The following is a 14,097-nucleotide window of genomic DNA, read 5'->3' on the forward strand; positions in this document are numbered from 1 at the left end:
AGAGGGAGTATACACGCCTATCGCAGTGGAAGGGTTAACCCGAGCCATCGATAACAGTGATTTAGAAGGGAAGAGATTTCTTGTCTGGTACAGGAAAGGGATTAGCTGAAATACGTATTTCTACATTGAGAGGAGACGAATCCTTGTCGCAGACGTAAAAGGGATTGGTTTAAAAAAGCTGTCTCGAGATTGCCAGGAAAAGATTTCTAACGATGAGAGGGAATTCCCGTCTGGAACAAAAAAAGAATTAGTAGAAATACACGTTAGAGTCTCTACGTTAAGTAGCTCGAAATGCAACCATTATTTAATCTAATAGTATTATTGTCACGTTAGATCAGCATTTACTGCAAATTGTAATGCCCTGATTATTTCATTTCACTCAATCTTAATCGACAACGAGACTCGCATGATCAGTTACCAATGTAATATAAAAGATAGATCTCTAACCAACCAGTTACTCCTAACGATAAGTACAGTAGAAGATTAAGAAAAACTTTCGCGACTGCCAGACATTTTTTCTTGCCTCGTTTCCGTTCGATCGAACCTGAGGTTTCGCCCTTTTTTCACTCGACACTCCACAGCGATTTCGCGGTTGGATTTCAAAGATTTCACGGCCGACCTTCCCCTCGCCGTATATTTCATCGCGTCGACGGGATAGCCGGGCGTCGTCGGCGTCGCGTAATTCATTTTGCATTAACAAAATGGTCAACCGAGCGGCCGCGAATTTATAGTTCATTTCGACGGAGTGCTGCCGCCGGGGATGCGAGCCGTGAAAACAGAGGGCGAAAAGAATCGACGGAAAAAGTGGGCGGAATGGAAAAACGGGGTGAAATTCGGGTCGGTGATGTTACTTGAACGTCCAATATTTAACCAGCTGCCGTTGCGCTAAATACATCCGTGGTGTTGGATTAATATGTGAACCCACGATCCGAGAGAGTGAGATAAAAAAAAAAGTGAAGAGAAAGTGAAGAAAGCATTGACACAGCGATGCGTTTAGTTTAACATTTACGTTGCGTATCAACTTTATTCATTGGAAATAAAATATGTCACTTGGTCCAGTCCTTCGATTTCCGCTTGGTATCCTCGAATAAAGAAGCCATTCCACGACAAAGTATTTCTCTCGTGTAATTTCACGTAATTTAATTTAATCTTATTCGAAGTATATGGAATTTTTGCTCGAGATGAAATTGTAGCAATGATTAGGGTTACTTTAGACAGCGCAGGGTTGAAGGGAGAATCGAACGCGTACCTAGCAATTTATTAACGCATTAAGCTGTGCACCATTCGGCTATGCGGTATGGAATGCTCGTACTATCCGTGAAGGTATTCGCCTTGGTCGCGACCGCGTAGCAACAGTTTGTTTCTAATATTAATTGGAACGTTGCAATACGGTAAAGCGAAGCGCGATGATTCTCGTAACGTGGAGGCGATGTAGGGCAGCCGAGTCGACGAGGCCGTGGAAACGTACCTCGTTGGTGGATGCGAGATGGAGCTCGAAAGGAATCTCGTTTTCGCCGTCCCGTTTTTTTTTTTTTTTTTTTAACTCGATAGAAGAAAAGGTTCGTATGAAATCAGCTGCGTAGGAAGAGGAAGACGAAAGGCGTATTTTTGTCCGATACAAAGATGCTCCATTACCGATATTAAGTTTCCGTAGGCGGCGCGAGAACAGGATCATTGAAATGTTTTTAAAACGGACCTGGCGAATGCGATGCCGAGCTCGCCTGGACTGAAATAAAGTTTGAACCCCGGGTATAAATTCTATTTCGCATTCCTACGTGAAGATTCTACGTATCCTCACGCGTGGGGCTTTCGAGGAAATTGCATTCAGAAAGTAGAATAATCCTATGCCATCCAATAAGTGGTTTATAAATTGCTTTCGAAAGATTAAGAAATTGTTTAGGAATAGCAACGAATAACTTCTCGAAGAGAAGGGTGGAGACTGAAAGAAAAAAAAGCGCTTTGAAAAATCTAATCTAACAATTCACATACCATAGTAAACATTCATAGGTCTCTGAAAAAGGGGTGAGAACGAAGGATCGATCGGAACAGGGATGGAAAAAATTGCTAACAAAAGGGTGCGAGAAGAAGAATCGATAATAAACCGTTCTCGAAAATCAAATACACGTTTTATCACCGTACAATGGGACACTCGAACGCTTCCTCGTCAAAGGGATGAACGGGGCTCAGAGGGTAGATTAATCGGGGTCGCGAAAAATCCGTAATTTCGTGCAGCTGCAATAAGGTCCGATTCCAATTATATTTCAGGCGGTGTCGCGTCCAGCGTGAAATTCCAGGACCCCTGCGGGTCGAACAGTAGTTCCGATCCCCATCGTTCTAATTAGTTGGCCCGCGGTGCGATGATCCTCGCGATCTTTCCGCCCCTTCTATTAATCCCTTCCATCCATGGATAGTATCGCGTAATTCATTTCAACCAACGACAGATGAACTAGAAACGAACACGTTCGCTCGCTGGACACGCGCGTGCCTTCGTTATTTATGCGAACATCAACTACAAAAATCCATCTCTGTTGTTCGTTAAACGTGGCCAGCAATTTTCGCGCGACGTTGTCGACGCAGGAGTACCAGCTGTTGAGAATTTCGTGAAACTTGGAAGAAGCGAGCACTTTTTCGCGGTAGAGATTAGACTTGCTAGAGCAATGCGTCTCAGATGCAGATTAATCATTCGTCAAGTGGAAACCGCAACGCCTTCGTGAAGTAATTTACTCGCGAGAGATTGAATGCCGCAACTCTACGACACACACACACACACACATAGAGGATCTCGATCAACGGTAATCGCGTCGCGATCGTCGTACGATCTAATTAGAAAGCAGTCTCTCTCACCGTCGTTCTCCTACCATCGCAAAAAGTGTATCCAGCGGCAGTTAAAACCAAGGCAACGACCACAGCGTCACGTTTTAACGACTAATTTGAGGCGACTTAACGACCCCGCCTTAAACTGTACCGCTAAACGCGACGGGAACGCTCTAATCATCGTCCGTCGTCGTATCATCCGGTATTTCGAGTCACTTAACGTCTCCAGTCCCAGCGAAGTCGTCGTTCGCGTTCGCCAAAGATTTCTCGTCGCTACGAGGACCAGCTGGACCATGCAGCTACGATTCTTCGTCCTCTGGATCGGATTTTGTTGGACGAGCGTCGCGAGCCAAGGTGCGACGAGGTTAACCGGAAACAGGACCGTGGAACGATCGAAAAGAGAGTTCGAGGGGAAGTACCTGGTCTTCCCGGAAGGAAGCAACGTTCAAGTGAGTCCTGCTTCTCGCTGAAACTTAACCCCGTTTTCCTAGCTAGCGTCGCGTAGCCTTAATTCGCCCTCGTGGAAAACTTGCTTGTACAACCTTCGAGGATCCACGCGTCCCTCTCCCCCTCTTTCACCGCCATCCGCGTCTTAACTGGATAAGTTGTCGGGTGAGGAAGTTGCGCTGTGAACGACGCACCGATAATTTCTAATAACTGGAGGCTCTGGCGGTCCTGGTGGCGGACTGCGCCTCGACCGTGCGAGACCTGCTCTCCTTCAGGACGCTATCATGGAAAATTGATGCGCTAAAAGGAGGTGAAAGGGCGCGCCGTCGGTTGCCAGGCGAGATGAATTGTTTATAGGCGGAAGTTCGAATGCGGGACGACGTTTAAGTAGATTCGGTGGGGTGGTTCGCGTAAAAACTTTGATATCGCGTGTCTCGAGTGTTACACGGAAAATTGACAACGAAGATGAACATTGCGAGGGGATACGTTTAAAGAATACCTGTAAGGATGTACTCGAAGGATACTTTTGCACTGTTTCGTTCAGACATTTTCAGAATCGTCCCTCTTAGTCGAACATCGTCGCTTTACTCGCTTCAGTCATTGACTCCTTTTCTCTAGCAGTCATTCACATTTGCTTCTTTCCTTCCCTCTTTCTCTGTTAAAAGAGTCGTTGCCTCTTTTACACATTCCTCTCACATTGCCTCTCTCTCACATTCTCCGTTCGCTGATTTAACTAAGAAATTTTTCGAATCGTTATTTTTCTCATTCTAACGCTTCGACATCATTCTCACCAGGTGTAATAACTCGAGGTAGAACGAAAGTGCCAGCGTCGAGAAAAAAGTTTCACTCTAGATGAAATACATTAGCATTTACTTTAGCGTTTTATCGGGTTCGACTTGTTCCTGGTAGTAAGCGGCGGCTCTCTCGACTGATAGAAACACCCGTACGACATTTTATCGACAAGCGAAGTGCCTCTTCCAATCTCCCAATTGCTCCGCGCACCCTTTCACCTTAAAGCTTCATCGACGCGCTTCTTTCTTGATCACGCGGGCTCGTTTGCCTCGACTGAAATAATCTCGAAAACTCTGAGGGGAAGCTGGAAAGATTTCGAGCGGAACGTTCAAGTCTGAGAGCCATCCTCCCTTCACTGCCTTTGTAAACTATAAACCAACCCATCGAGTCAGATTTGCGCTCGTATTTCTCAGAGATAGACATTCGTCCGATTTCTTTCCGATTTCAATCGCTCGATGGGCGAGCAGCTGGTGTACTGCACGACCATCACCACCTACTCGAAGCCTTCTGGGATGTTTACCATCGGAATGACGGCTGGCCAGGCATGGGAGCTGCCCTCGGAGAGTATGCTGTCGGACAAGTTCAAGGATTACCATCGTCGAAGCAGAAGGGAGCTGTATCGTAAACTGGAGCTTCTTTTAGGGAGGTGAGTGCACAGTGGTTTGGAAAGCTGCGGTTCCTAGCCAAAATGCAGATCATTCTTACCGTATTGCGTTCTACTGTACGACTACTCCTTTAGTAAATTATTCAGAGATGAGAATAATTGCTGCATGTGTTGTGTGCACGCAAGAATGGAATAATATCGTGCAAGGGTTTAGTAATAAGAATTTAAAGCTAAAATTTAAAGCTTTCCACGCGTGAAGATCATCGATGCTGGAACTGTGCCAATCGAACTGCGTTAAGAAAGTACATCTGACATTCGTCTCACAGGAATTGTGATTAATGATTCAGTCGATACGCGATCGATAAGGTTTTTGCAAGTGTAAATCCGGCATTACGCGAAATTTCCATCCCTATGGTACTATACGGTCAGCCGTGGCACGCTCGAGCCCTTTTCAAGCTTCGCCACCCGTTCCTCACGCGATGAAAAATTCCAGGCAAGTTTGCTGGTCGTTTCATCGCGCATTCTCGAACGATTCTTGAATCCTTGAAAGGATCAAAGGGGGGACATGTCGAGGAAACCCTTTTGCCGGTTCCGCGCGGCGTGCAGTCGCACTGGTTTTTTCAGCTCCTCGCTCGATTCGTGGATACGTGTCAACGCTCTCGATAGCGGCGGCTCGTGAATTTTTCAGCAGTTTCTTGGCTCAGATTTTTGGGATGTAAAAGGGGAGAGATGGGTTTTGAATGTGCAGAGTCGAGCAGAAGCTTGTTGTTATTAGCGGTATCATTGCTGCAGAGAAATACTGGAGAACAGACGCTGAATAAAATGAAAGTCTAATAAATATCTACGCATTGGCACATTGACAAGTTTTGTCCGCAATTACTTTACGTTTATTGTTTTACAATAGTCTGTCACAACTGAATTCGTTAAAAAAAAAAAAGATAAACTTCGAACGATCAATTTTCTAAAATCAAGTACAGACTGCTCGTCTTTCATTTGTTCGAAGCAAGAAGAAAATCGACTAGATAACAGAAACTCAAAAGAGAATGCGAATTTCAGTTGAAAATCGAGCTGATAATATTTCCAAAGCAACTGCTCGAATTATTAAAACGATCGAGATTCTCGAACAGCCTCAGTTTCCATCGCTGGCAACGGATCGGGTAGGAAGGTTTTAACCAGGTTAGCCGGCACAGTTCCGATGCGCTTTTACGCTCGTCGCGGTCACTTAGATAGCAATTCAGATATCGCTGGGCTCTTCTAGAGGCTGGCACGCCACTCTGAAATTAAATCCACGGCTATAACCGACCGCGGAGGATATCGGAAACGCGATTAAATCGCGCGCGAGCCTCAAAAGGGTGGCCGTTCGCAAAGGTTCCCATGCATTTACAATTAATCCGATCATCCGCTACGAGGCCGTTCCACCTTCTTCCATTGTTATTCAACGCGAGAGTACACATCGTCCCAGTTCGACCCTCGTCTCTTCCCCACATATCCATGCACCAACAACAATCACAGAATCCAAATTATTCTTCGCTATTCCTTTTCTTCTTCGAAGAAAGGGTTAATCTGCCTCGAGATCCCATCGTTTTCTAATACGAAAATCGAGGAGCAGGCAATTACGCGAGGAGACGATTACTAGTTTCAACCAGTTTCACCCAGCCAAGGGTATTGTCTGGTAACGTCGAAAGGGAAGTCCATTCTCGAGCGGAGCGGAGCGTTCGAAGGGTTTTGCATTGTTCCACGCCTCCGAGGGTCTCCCCGTCGCGGTCCCCGACCGTTGAGGAGCGTTGCAACCGCAAAACAACGCGACCAGGGTGGTCTCCAATTTTTACTGTCAATAGAGTAGTAAAATGCCGGGTTCTCAGCGGCCACTTATCCGATTCTCGCCAGCTAATCGCCGGCTGAACGACAACGAGGAAGGGTTAAGTGGCCGGCTCTCTCTCGAGCCGCCTGGCTGCTTTCTCCTCTCGTCTCGACGGTGTACACAAACGTTGGACCAGCGAGAATGGCGGCGGGCGATCGCGAGAACGCCACCGATAGAGAGAGCCTTCCGCCGCCTTTCGCTCGCCACTCAAAGCTCCCTGTTTCCCCCTTTTTTCCTTCTCCCTTATTCTATTCCACCGCTCGGCTACGGCTCTTTGCTCGCGTCCAGAAGAAGCTGGCGGACGAAACAAAGCCGAACGCTGGCCAACCGAGGCTTTCGCCGCTCGTTTCGACGGAACAGAGAAGCCGCGAACGGGGTGGCTGGGGTCGGTGAAAGGGGCTGCAGCTTTTCGCAGATCCGCCGCGATTGTGCGGTTCTGAATCGCGTTAACGATAAAGCGGCCACCGTCTCGCTCTGGCCAGTGGCACGCCTTCGAGATTTTCGTCGGAGAACCTGGCCCCGCTTTGTTTCCACGCGAATAATGCCGGCGAGGACGCGTGATCGGGCGCGAAACGTCGAGCGATTCGAGCGTCCTCCACGTCGATTGAAAGGGTGAAACGAAACGCCTTTCTCGATCGATTCGCCCATTGTATCGATATTTAGAGCCCTCGTAGCGGTCTTCGATTCGTGAGAGACACTTTATTCGTTTGCCATCGAGGTCTCTTACGTTTCGTTCGAGTTAAGCGTTTCCACTGTCGTAATTTCTAAATTGCAATTGTAAATGCAAAGGATTCAATTGCTGCATTGGAGGTATTTCATCGTATTTGATGCCAGAAGTATTAGATTCGGAGTCAGACTAGTTTCTTCGTAACCCAATCGTATTCCTACAGCCGCGTGTAAATAGAAAGTTAAACGGAACGAACGATAAAAAGCGTAATCGACGTCGTGCTCGAGTATTGACAAACGAGAGATGTCCGTGGACGGTCGGAATGGGGTGCATTACTCGAAAAGGAAGCTTAAATGGATCGGTGAAAAAATAGCGCGCGGACGTTGGGGGTCGCGTGCCACCGCCCCGCGGCGTGTATCGCGTGCAGCTTGCATAAATATCTTCGATTGCCCGATATTGGTAACCATTTGTCAAACCGTCGCGTCGGAACTCGCGCGACGCCGACAAATGCCAGCCAAGATTAATTTTTATATTTATGCCCGTTTCATTTACTCCCTGCCCGTTAACGAAATCGATATCTCGTTCGTTCGCCCGCCTCGTTACCAGCGGAATACGCCCCGCGTCTCCGCCCGCTCCGCCACCCTCTATCAGGACAATAAATACCGCGACACGCGAATCGGCGAACTGTCAACGGGAATGCACCCAACGCAGTCGCCAACCGGAAACTATTCGCGCCCGTTCGAATTATTTTCCCGCGCTGCAACCAACCCCTGTTCACGATCAGACGCCGCTGCCACGAATTTTCGAACGCCGCGAGGGGGTGGATATATTAGACGCGTTGGTCGTTCCGCCATTGTTCGCGGTTTCTTGACTACTCGCGCGCGTTGATTCGCGAGAACTGAGGACGGTGGCACGTGGAAACAGCAGTAATCGCAGCTGTTCTAATTTTAATGGCACCGCGAACTTCCGATATTGGTACGTGCAGGGGGATGATCAAGGAGACCGTTCAGGGTGACCCAAAGTTTCTATCTCGAGGGTTATCCTGCGTGGTTTCTCGCGAGGTATCGCGATCTTTTCTCTCTTTTTTATTTAGACTTACAAAAAATAATGATCGACGGTGTTTTCGAAACGTCTGTCGTAAACGTGATTCGAAGATTCGCGACGGATCGCAGCGTAGTCGGTATAGAGCGTGGCATTATCCGAATCTTAATAGCCGTAGTGCCCTATAATTGCCAGTATTTGCTCGCGGGGCTAGCAGAGGGGCGGGTACGAGCTGGAAAGGGCGGGGAGAGTGGCTGTAAACGTTCGTACACGAAGCCACTTGGCCAGTATCAAGGCGCGAGACGGTATTATCGTGAACTTAATGAATAGTCCGGGGACTGGGGGACAACCGGGCGGCGATAACGAGCCTGATAATGATAAACGATCCGCGCGCCACCCTTTAACCACCCTCTGACCATCTCGCCCCGTGTTTTGTCTTGTAGCAGGGGCAAGGACGGTAAAGCGTGCGTCCTCAAGATGGTCTGCGACGCCGCTGGAAGAGATCGAGGGGACGTTGGCAAGGGTTCTTTCTTCGAGGAGATTTTGCATGCTGTGTTCACGTGAGTATTCTTTGAAATCTTTGCACGATGAACGATCGATCGTGCGTGCGATTCGTACGCTTTGCAACTTTTATAGGAAATCTCGTTTTCGAAAAATAGCAGTGGGTGTTAAAATTTATGAGTATTGATCTTTAATCAGTAGATATTATCGCAGAGAAAGAATCAAAACTCTGCGTTGAGCGAAAGGTTTCTGGCTGGCATACACTGTGGAGTTTTATCAATTCAGTTTAATAAGCAGAAAGAAGATCGATGGAAGTCGAATGATGTAATTACTGTTTGTTTGTTCGAGAACGAGACGCAGCGATATGAAACGCGAGGGATTTTTTTAATCAGCCGTCGGTGAAAAAATCGAAGATCGCTCGGAACGGGATATGATTGGCGGGAAGATTGATTAAGGGATGATTGAATAGGCGAGGAGATGGCGGAAACGAATGGAAAACGCTGATTAATCAAATGTTCACAGAGGCACGGAGGAGTGAACTTTGTAAGGGGTGGTTATCAAAGGCTCGGCGTGCCTTAAATGGTTAAACGATGATTAGCAAAAAAATTGATCGCGAAGGAATATGGGTAACGTTGTAGCTTAACGGGACGGCTGATATAAGCTGTATTGATTACTCGAATGCTGATCGATAAAAAGAGATCAACAAGGCGAGCCACTTTCATTATCGGTCCGCGTGAAAGCGACTAAAAAATGACTAGACGTCAAAGTAATATAACGAACGTTGCTTTTGAACATACCTTTCAAACGTCGATTCGCATACACCAGTGTATCGATTTTTCTCACATTCACTCTATTTAAATGTATTTCTCGAATAAGAATCGAGGAAGAGAATCGTGAATGCAACAGTCCAGATTGAACAGCGTTTGGTTGCTTTTAGCGATACCACTGGTCTAAAGCGGATTAGAAAATAGTACGAAAGGGGAAGAAAAACAGAGGAAGGAGGAAGTAGTGACAGATGCAGCCGCCATCAAAATGTCGTCGCAGCTACACCTCGTCCTTCGTCGAGAAGCCGTCCTCGACGTGGCTCAGCCAGCTGCCAGGCCGACTCGGTCGCGTTACACTTTTTCGATAACACGTTGAATTTATTCATGACATCCGGTGTGACGGTTTAACGTCGGCCGTCGTGCCGGCGCATCGGCGAAAAGTTCGCGGAGCCCGTCGAGGCCACTCTCCGCGGAGTTCCATCGTTCGACAACTTTCCGCGCCGCTCCGTTTTAATAATCGTTATGAAGTTCGCTGCCAGCGCGGGCAAGAAGCCGCTTCCGAGGGCCTCTGTTGTTCGAGGCACGCGGAGGAACCCCTGGTTCCCCCTACGATAATTACCAATCCCGCGCAGCGCGCGCGAAACGTTCGAACTTTCCTGATATTTCCAGCCGTTTCGATTAGTTCCGGATTCCACGGGCGCTACAACTACCCCTACAAAGGGCGAACTTCGCTAAACGCCGACGAGAATACCGAATTTCGAACTTTCGTTAGCCTGGTCGCAGCTACGACTTCGTTCTCGCGTACCTCTCAGATATTTATTCCGTGCGTGGTGCAGCAACGCGGGAAAATTTGAAAATCTGACGAGCTAGTGTTTTATTAGTGAACGCAGCGATAGACTTTGCTTTGAAAACGATTTTGAGTACAGGAAAATTACGAATAAATAAAAGATAGCGAAGGTGGTAGATAGAAATTTAGTAATTCTCCAACGTATCTTTTGCACGTAATTGTAGAACGTTCTACTTCGTTTTAATAAACATTTCACCCGTCAGACGGTGATTCGACTGACTGCAAGTTTCTTTGTTCCAGGTTACCGACGAGCACAGACGACACTGATCCAATAACCGAGTACGAGCGGGCTTACTTGCTGAAAGAGAATTGTAACGAAGCACGGCTGAAATGTCCGGACGCGTTCTGAGAAGATAGAGCTCCTTTTTCTTAATTTACCGAATAACCCACCAACGGTGTCCAGTGGGAAGTACCTCGAATCTGAACGCGTTTGTCTGCCGTGTCTGACTACCGACGGTACTCTATCTACTGACCGTCTGATTAACTTGGAACCAGCGACCATAATCAAGATATTTGTCCAGTATACTTTAAAGAAATGTCTGTCGTTCGTATCGAGACTTTATTATATGATAGAAAAATATATTATTCTTATTCTATATACAGAAACTCACTGCGTGTGATATAAATTTAACAGCGCATAGCTGCAACCAGAATTCCAAGCTGAAACACTTTGTTCTTCTAAAGAGACGAGCATAGACTGTCTTTGAACCAACAAAAATCACGCGCGAGCAGATCGTTTCAGGTCAAGAAAAGACCAAAAGACGCCAGGACGATTCTACACGGATAAAGTGGAGGATACGACTAACAGAGTCCGCATTCATTTTGCAAAGGGTTATCGACGGATTCATTAGCCGCACAATAACATGGCGCACAGCCTGGAATAATACAGAACCATACGCAGCACGTGTTCGAGCGAGCATCCTTCGGGGGTTGCAGCCTGGCCTGGCACCGTTTCGGTATTTAACCCCGTGTGCACGCGTGCACTACCCTCGTTCGACCGCGGGGCCCGTCCGTTCCCCAGTTTCCACGCGTTCCACGTAACGCGATTCTCCCTTTGAGGAAGCGTCAGCCAGGGATTGCTCTCGCATCGCGCGTCATTAACGCCGCTATCCCGTCTCGATCTCGAAATCGCGATCGTAAACGACGTCTCGCGCCGCCCCGTGATTCGATTCCGCGACGTCTTCAGCATCATCCCCCTTGAGCATCCGTTTCTCGATCCTGCGAGAGATTAGTATCGATGGGATCGAGGTGGAAAATTGTTTGCTCGCGAATCGTTCAGTTTCTACTTGTTACGTCGCGTCTAAATAATATTTTCTAGCTCGTTTCAAAAGAGATACTAATTTATGTTAGTCTGAGATTTATCTGCGAAGTGGATTTAATTGAAATTTCCATTTCTGCAAAAAATTAGAAGGATAGCGCTCGCTATCCTTGGCCAATCTGATTTTCCACGGGATAACTGGGTTCTAGGTTTCCAATTCATTTCGGAATAGTTCGAAATTTGCATTCCCAATGGCAGCGGAGGATTCTCGAAGGGGAGTCGCTTCCACCCCCGCGCGCGATCAGGGCGCGCCTAAATTTCGCAAATCTCCAAAAGCACATCCGACGACAGCATCACCGCCACCGCGTTATCCGAATCTTCAGGAACCCTGATTGTAATTCTGTCTCCTTTTCGTTTTTCGTTTAGCAGGAGGGTTCCTCTAGGAGTGATTTATCTGATGTCCGAGACGAACCTATTTCGTCGACCCGTGCTCTCGCTGATGGCTCTTAATTAAACGGGTCGCTGCATTTTAAAGGAGCACAGGGAACTTCTACTGTCACGATCGACTCAATACTCTCGCGAACGGACGAACGTTGGACGCGTGGACCTGGTCCAGTGTCTTATTTTTTCCAAACAGATAATAATAAAAAACAGAAAACACGAATTTAATTATATTCCAGATAAAAGACACGTCAAGAGAGTTTCATAAATCGTAACCAGACGAAAAATTCCAGTCACATGGCGAACAAACGAAGAGAAGACTAAAGAATTCAAACAACCCCTATTCATCCCTCGATTCCGTTTCGTTACGCGATTTCGCCAATTTCCAAGCCAAGCATCACTTTTGTATCATCCAGTAGGATAAACGAGAACTTGGCGAGAACCCACGCGGATGGCCGTTGGCCCGCGGCAAAGGTAAACCAGGATCGCGTAACAAGAGGCGGGCCAGCTCGATAACAGGAAGTTCAAACACGCGTGGCAGAGCGTGCCGCGGTCCGCGGCGGTCGAAAACGCGCGGCAGTAGTCGGAGGACGCGTACGCGGGTCGACGTGACCGCGGAAAGATGTTGCTGGCTTGCCAGAAAAACTTTCCCCGCTGGCTTCTCCCGCGGGAGATCTGACCGCGCACCACACGGGGCGAAACGGCTGATTCCGTCCGGCAATTCCGCGAGATGAGGGCCCAATGGTCGGTGGTGATTCTCGCAGCTATCCTCGACCTGGTCCACGGGGACCACGTGTGTCACGGTAATGGCACCCATCTCGGAACGCCTGGTCAGAGGTCAACGGAGATCCTGTCGCGGCGTAGGCGTCTCGCTTTCCCGAAGGGCAGCACGTTCGTGGTAAGCGTCCGCTGGTCCTCACGGGATCACCTGGCTGGAATCGGTCGAAAGTGCGTTCTCGACGGAATGTCGAGCGAGTTTCTTGGGGGACTGCGAGCTCCGCGAGCTGGATTAGAATGTACCTTTTTGTTGGAGTGAAGAAAGTTATGCTGTGTGCTTTGAGATTGCATCTTAGTGGTCAAGAATCAGTGATTCAGTGTATATGTTGATGTAACGTTGTCTGTTAATTGATGCGTTATTTTCTCTTTTTATTTTATCTCCATTTGCAATGGTTATTCTGTAAGATGGCGGGAGTAATATAATCTAGAGACCATAGAGAGAGATTTAGTGCAGTATAATTGTTTATACCATTACTGCGATGCTTTGAAATTTCAATTTTTTTAATGTCGAGGGTTCGCAAGGGTTTGAAAGAAAGTATCAAGCATTTTTCGTACTTTACACAAAGATTATTTATTCTTAGAGATACTTATTTAGAACACTACTAACATCTTTTTTATTCCTTATCCAGATGACGGTGTCCATTTTGCAAGCCATCCCAGTCAGGCTGCCAGCCAGCTGGAATCTGGCCTTCGAGTTCGACGTGATCTGGCCGATACCTCACGAAGAGGATTTCCGGAAAAAATTTTACAGGAAGAAGTCGTCGTGGACGGTGAAGCGACGCCATCGTCGTGAATTGTACGCCACTTTCGAGACGGCGTTGGATAGGTACGATTGAACACGATTTCTACTACTCGAGCTTTTTGGGTGCAACGCGAAACCACGGGACGACCTGTTTCAGCCGGAACTTGCCAGGAAGACAGTGCATGCTGAGGACCATCTGCGAGGCGAAGATGCTATTAAGTCCACCGGGTGTGTCGTTCATAGAGGACGCCGTTCGATTGATATTAAGGTACGATTTGTAGAAAGTTCCAATCGGCGGTTCGCCAATGTCTATACGTGTGTTGTATTTCAGCAACGTCGATAACGTGCAGGAAGTCGACCCTTACGACATCGCCTACAGGACAGAGGTGCCATGCGACGTCGCTTATCCTTGCCCAGTTCCTTTGCTGGAATTGCTACTGATTCATTTGTACTCTGACGATCTAGGTTAATAATAAAAACGTGTCTACTCGCGGATTATTCGCGTCTCTTGCAAGTCGAACGAATTTGGGACTCGAGGAGG

General features: G+C 47.5%; 2 protein-coding genes across 2 annotated transcripts; both read left to right on the forward strand.

Moving 5' to 3' along the window:
• The first annotated feature begins 2,903 nt into the window (after positions 1 to 2,903).
• On the forward strand, positions 2,904 to 10,817 carry LOC143430806 (uncharacterized). The gene is made up of 4 exons (XM_076907234.1): positions 2,904 to 3,263; positions 4,521 to 4,699; positions 8,670 to 8,786; positions 10,579 to 10,817. The coding sequence occupies exons 1-4, from the start codon at positions 3,108 to 3,110 to the stop codon at positions 10,685 to 10,687; spliced, it is 561 nt and encodes a 186-aa protein (XP_076763349.1). The 5' UTR covers positions 2,904 to 3,107; the 3' UTR covers positions 10,688 to 10,817.
• Positions 10,818 to 12,522: 1,705 nt separating this feature from the next.
• On the forward strand, positions 12,523 to 14,026 carry LOC143430767 (uncharacterized). The gene is made up of 4 exons (XM_076907183.1): positions 12,523 to 12,935; positions 13,444 to 13,640; positions 13,714 to 13,824; positions 13,888 to 14,026. The coding sequence occupies exons 1-4, from the start codon at positions 12,768 to 12,770 to the stop codon at positions 14,024 to 14,026; spliced, it is 615 nt and encodes a 204-aa protein (XP_076763298.1). The 5' UTR covers positions 12,523 to 12,767.
• Positions 14,027 to 14,097: the final 71 nt, after the last annotated feature.

The sequence above is a fragment of the Xylocopa sonorina genome, chromosome 15 (assembly GCF_050948175.1).
Source record: "Xylocopa sonorina isolate GNS202 chromosome 15, iyXylSono1_principal, whole genome shotgun sequence".
NCBI classification, from domain to species: Eukaryota; Metazoa; Arthropoda; class Insecta; order Hymenoptera; family Apidae; genus Xylocopa; species Xylocopa sonorina.

What these genes read in the sequence shown, in the direction of transcription:
- LOC143430806 (XM_076907234.1), top strand. Translation starts at nt 3,108, where the DNA reads ATGCAGCTACGATTCTTCGTCCTCTGGATCGGATTTTGTTGGACGAGC. An exon ending in CGGAAGGAAGCAACGTTCAA is followed by an intron (nt 3,264 to 4,520) that starts GTGAGTCCTGCT and finishes ATGGGCGAGCAG; the next exon opens with CTGGTGTACTGCACGACCAT. An exon ending in CTGGAGCTTCTTTTAGGGAG is followed by an intron (nt 4,700 to 8,669) that starts GTGAGTGCACAG and finishes TTTGTCTTGTAG; the next exon opens with CAGGGGCAAGGACGGTAAAG.
- LOC143430767 (XM_076907183.1), top strand. Translation starts at nt 12,768, where the DNA reads ATGAGGGCCCAATGGTCGGTGGTGATTCTCGCAGCTATCCTCGACCTG. An exon ending in CGAAGGGCAGCACGTTCGTG is followed by an intron (nt 12,936 to 13,443) that starts GTAAGCGTCCGC and finishes TTCCTTATCCAG; the next exon opens with ATGACGGTGTCCATTTTGCA. An exon ending in GCCGTTCGATTGATATTAAG is followed by an intron (nt 13,825 to 13,887) that starts GTACGATTTGTA and finishes GTTGTATTTCAG; the next exon opens with CAACGTCGATAACGTGCAGG.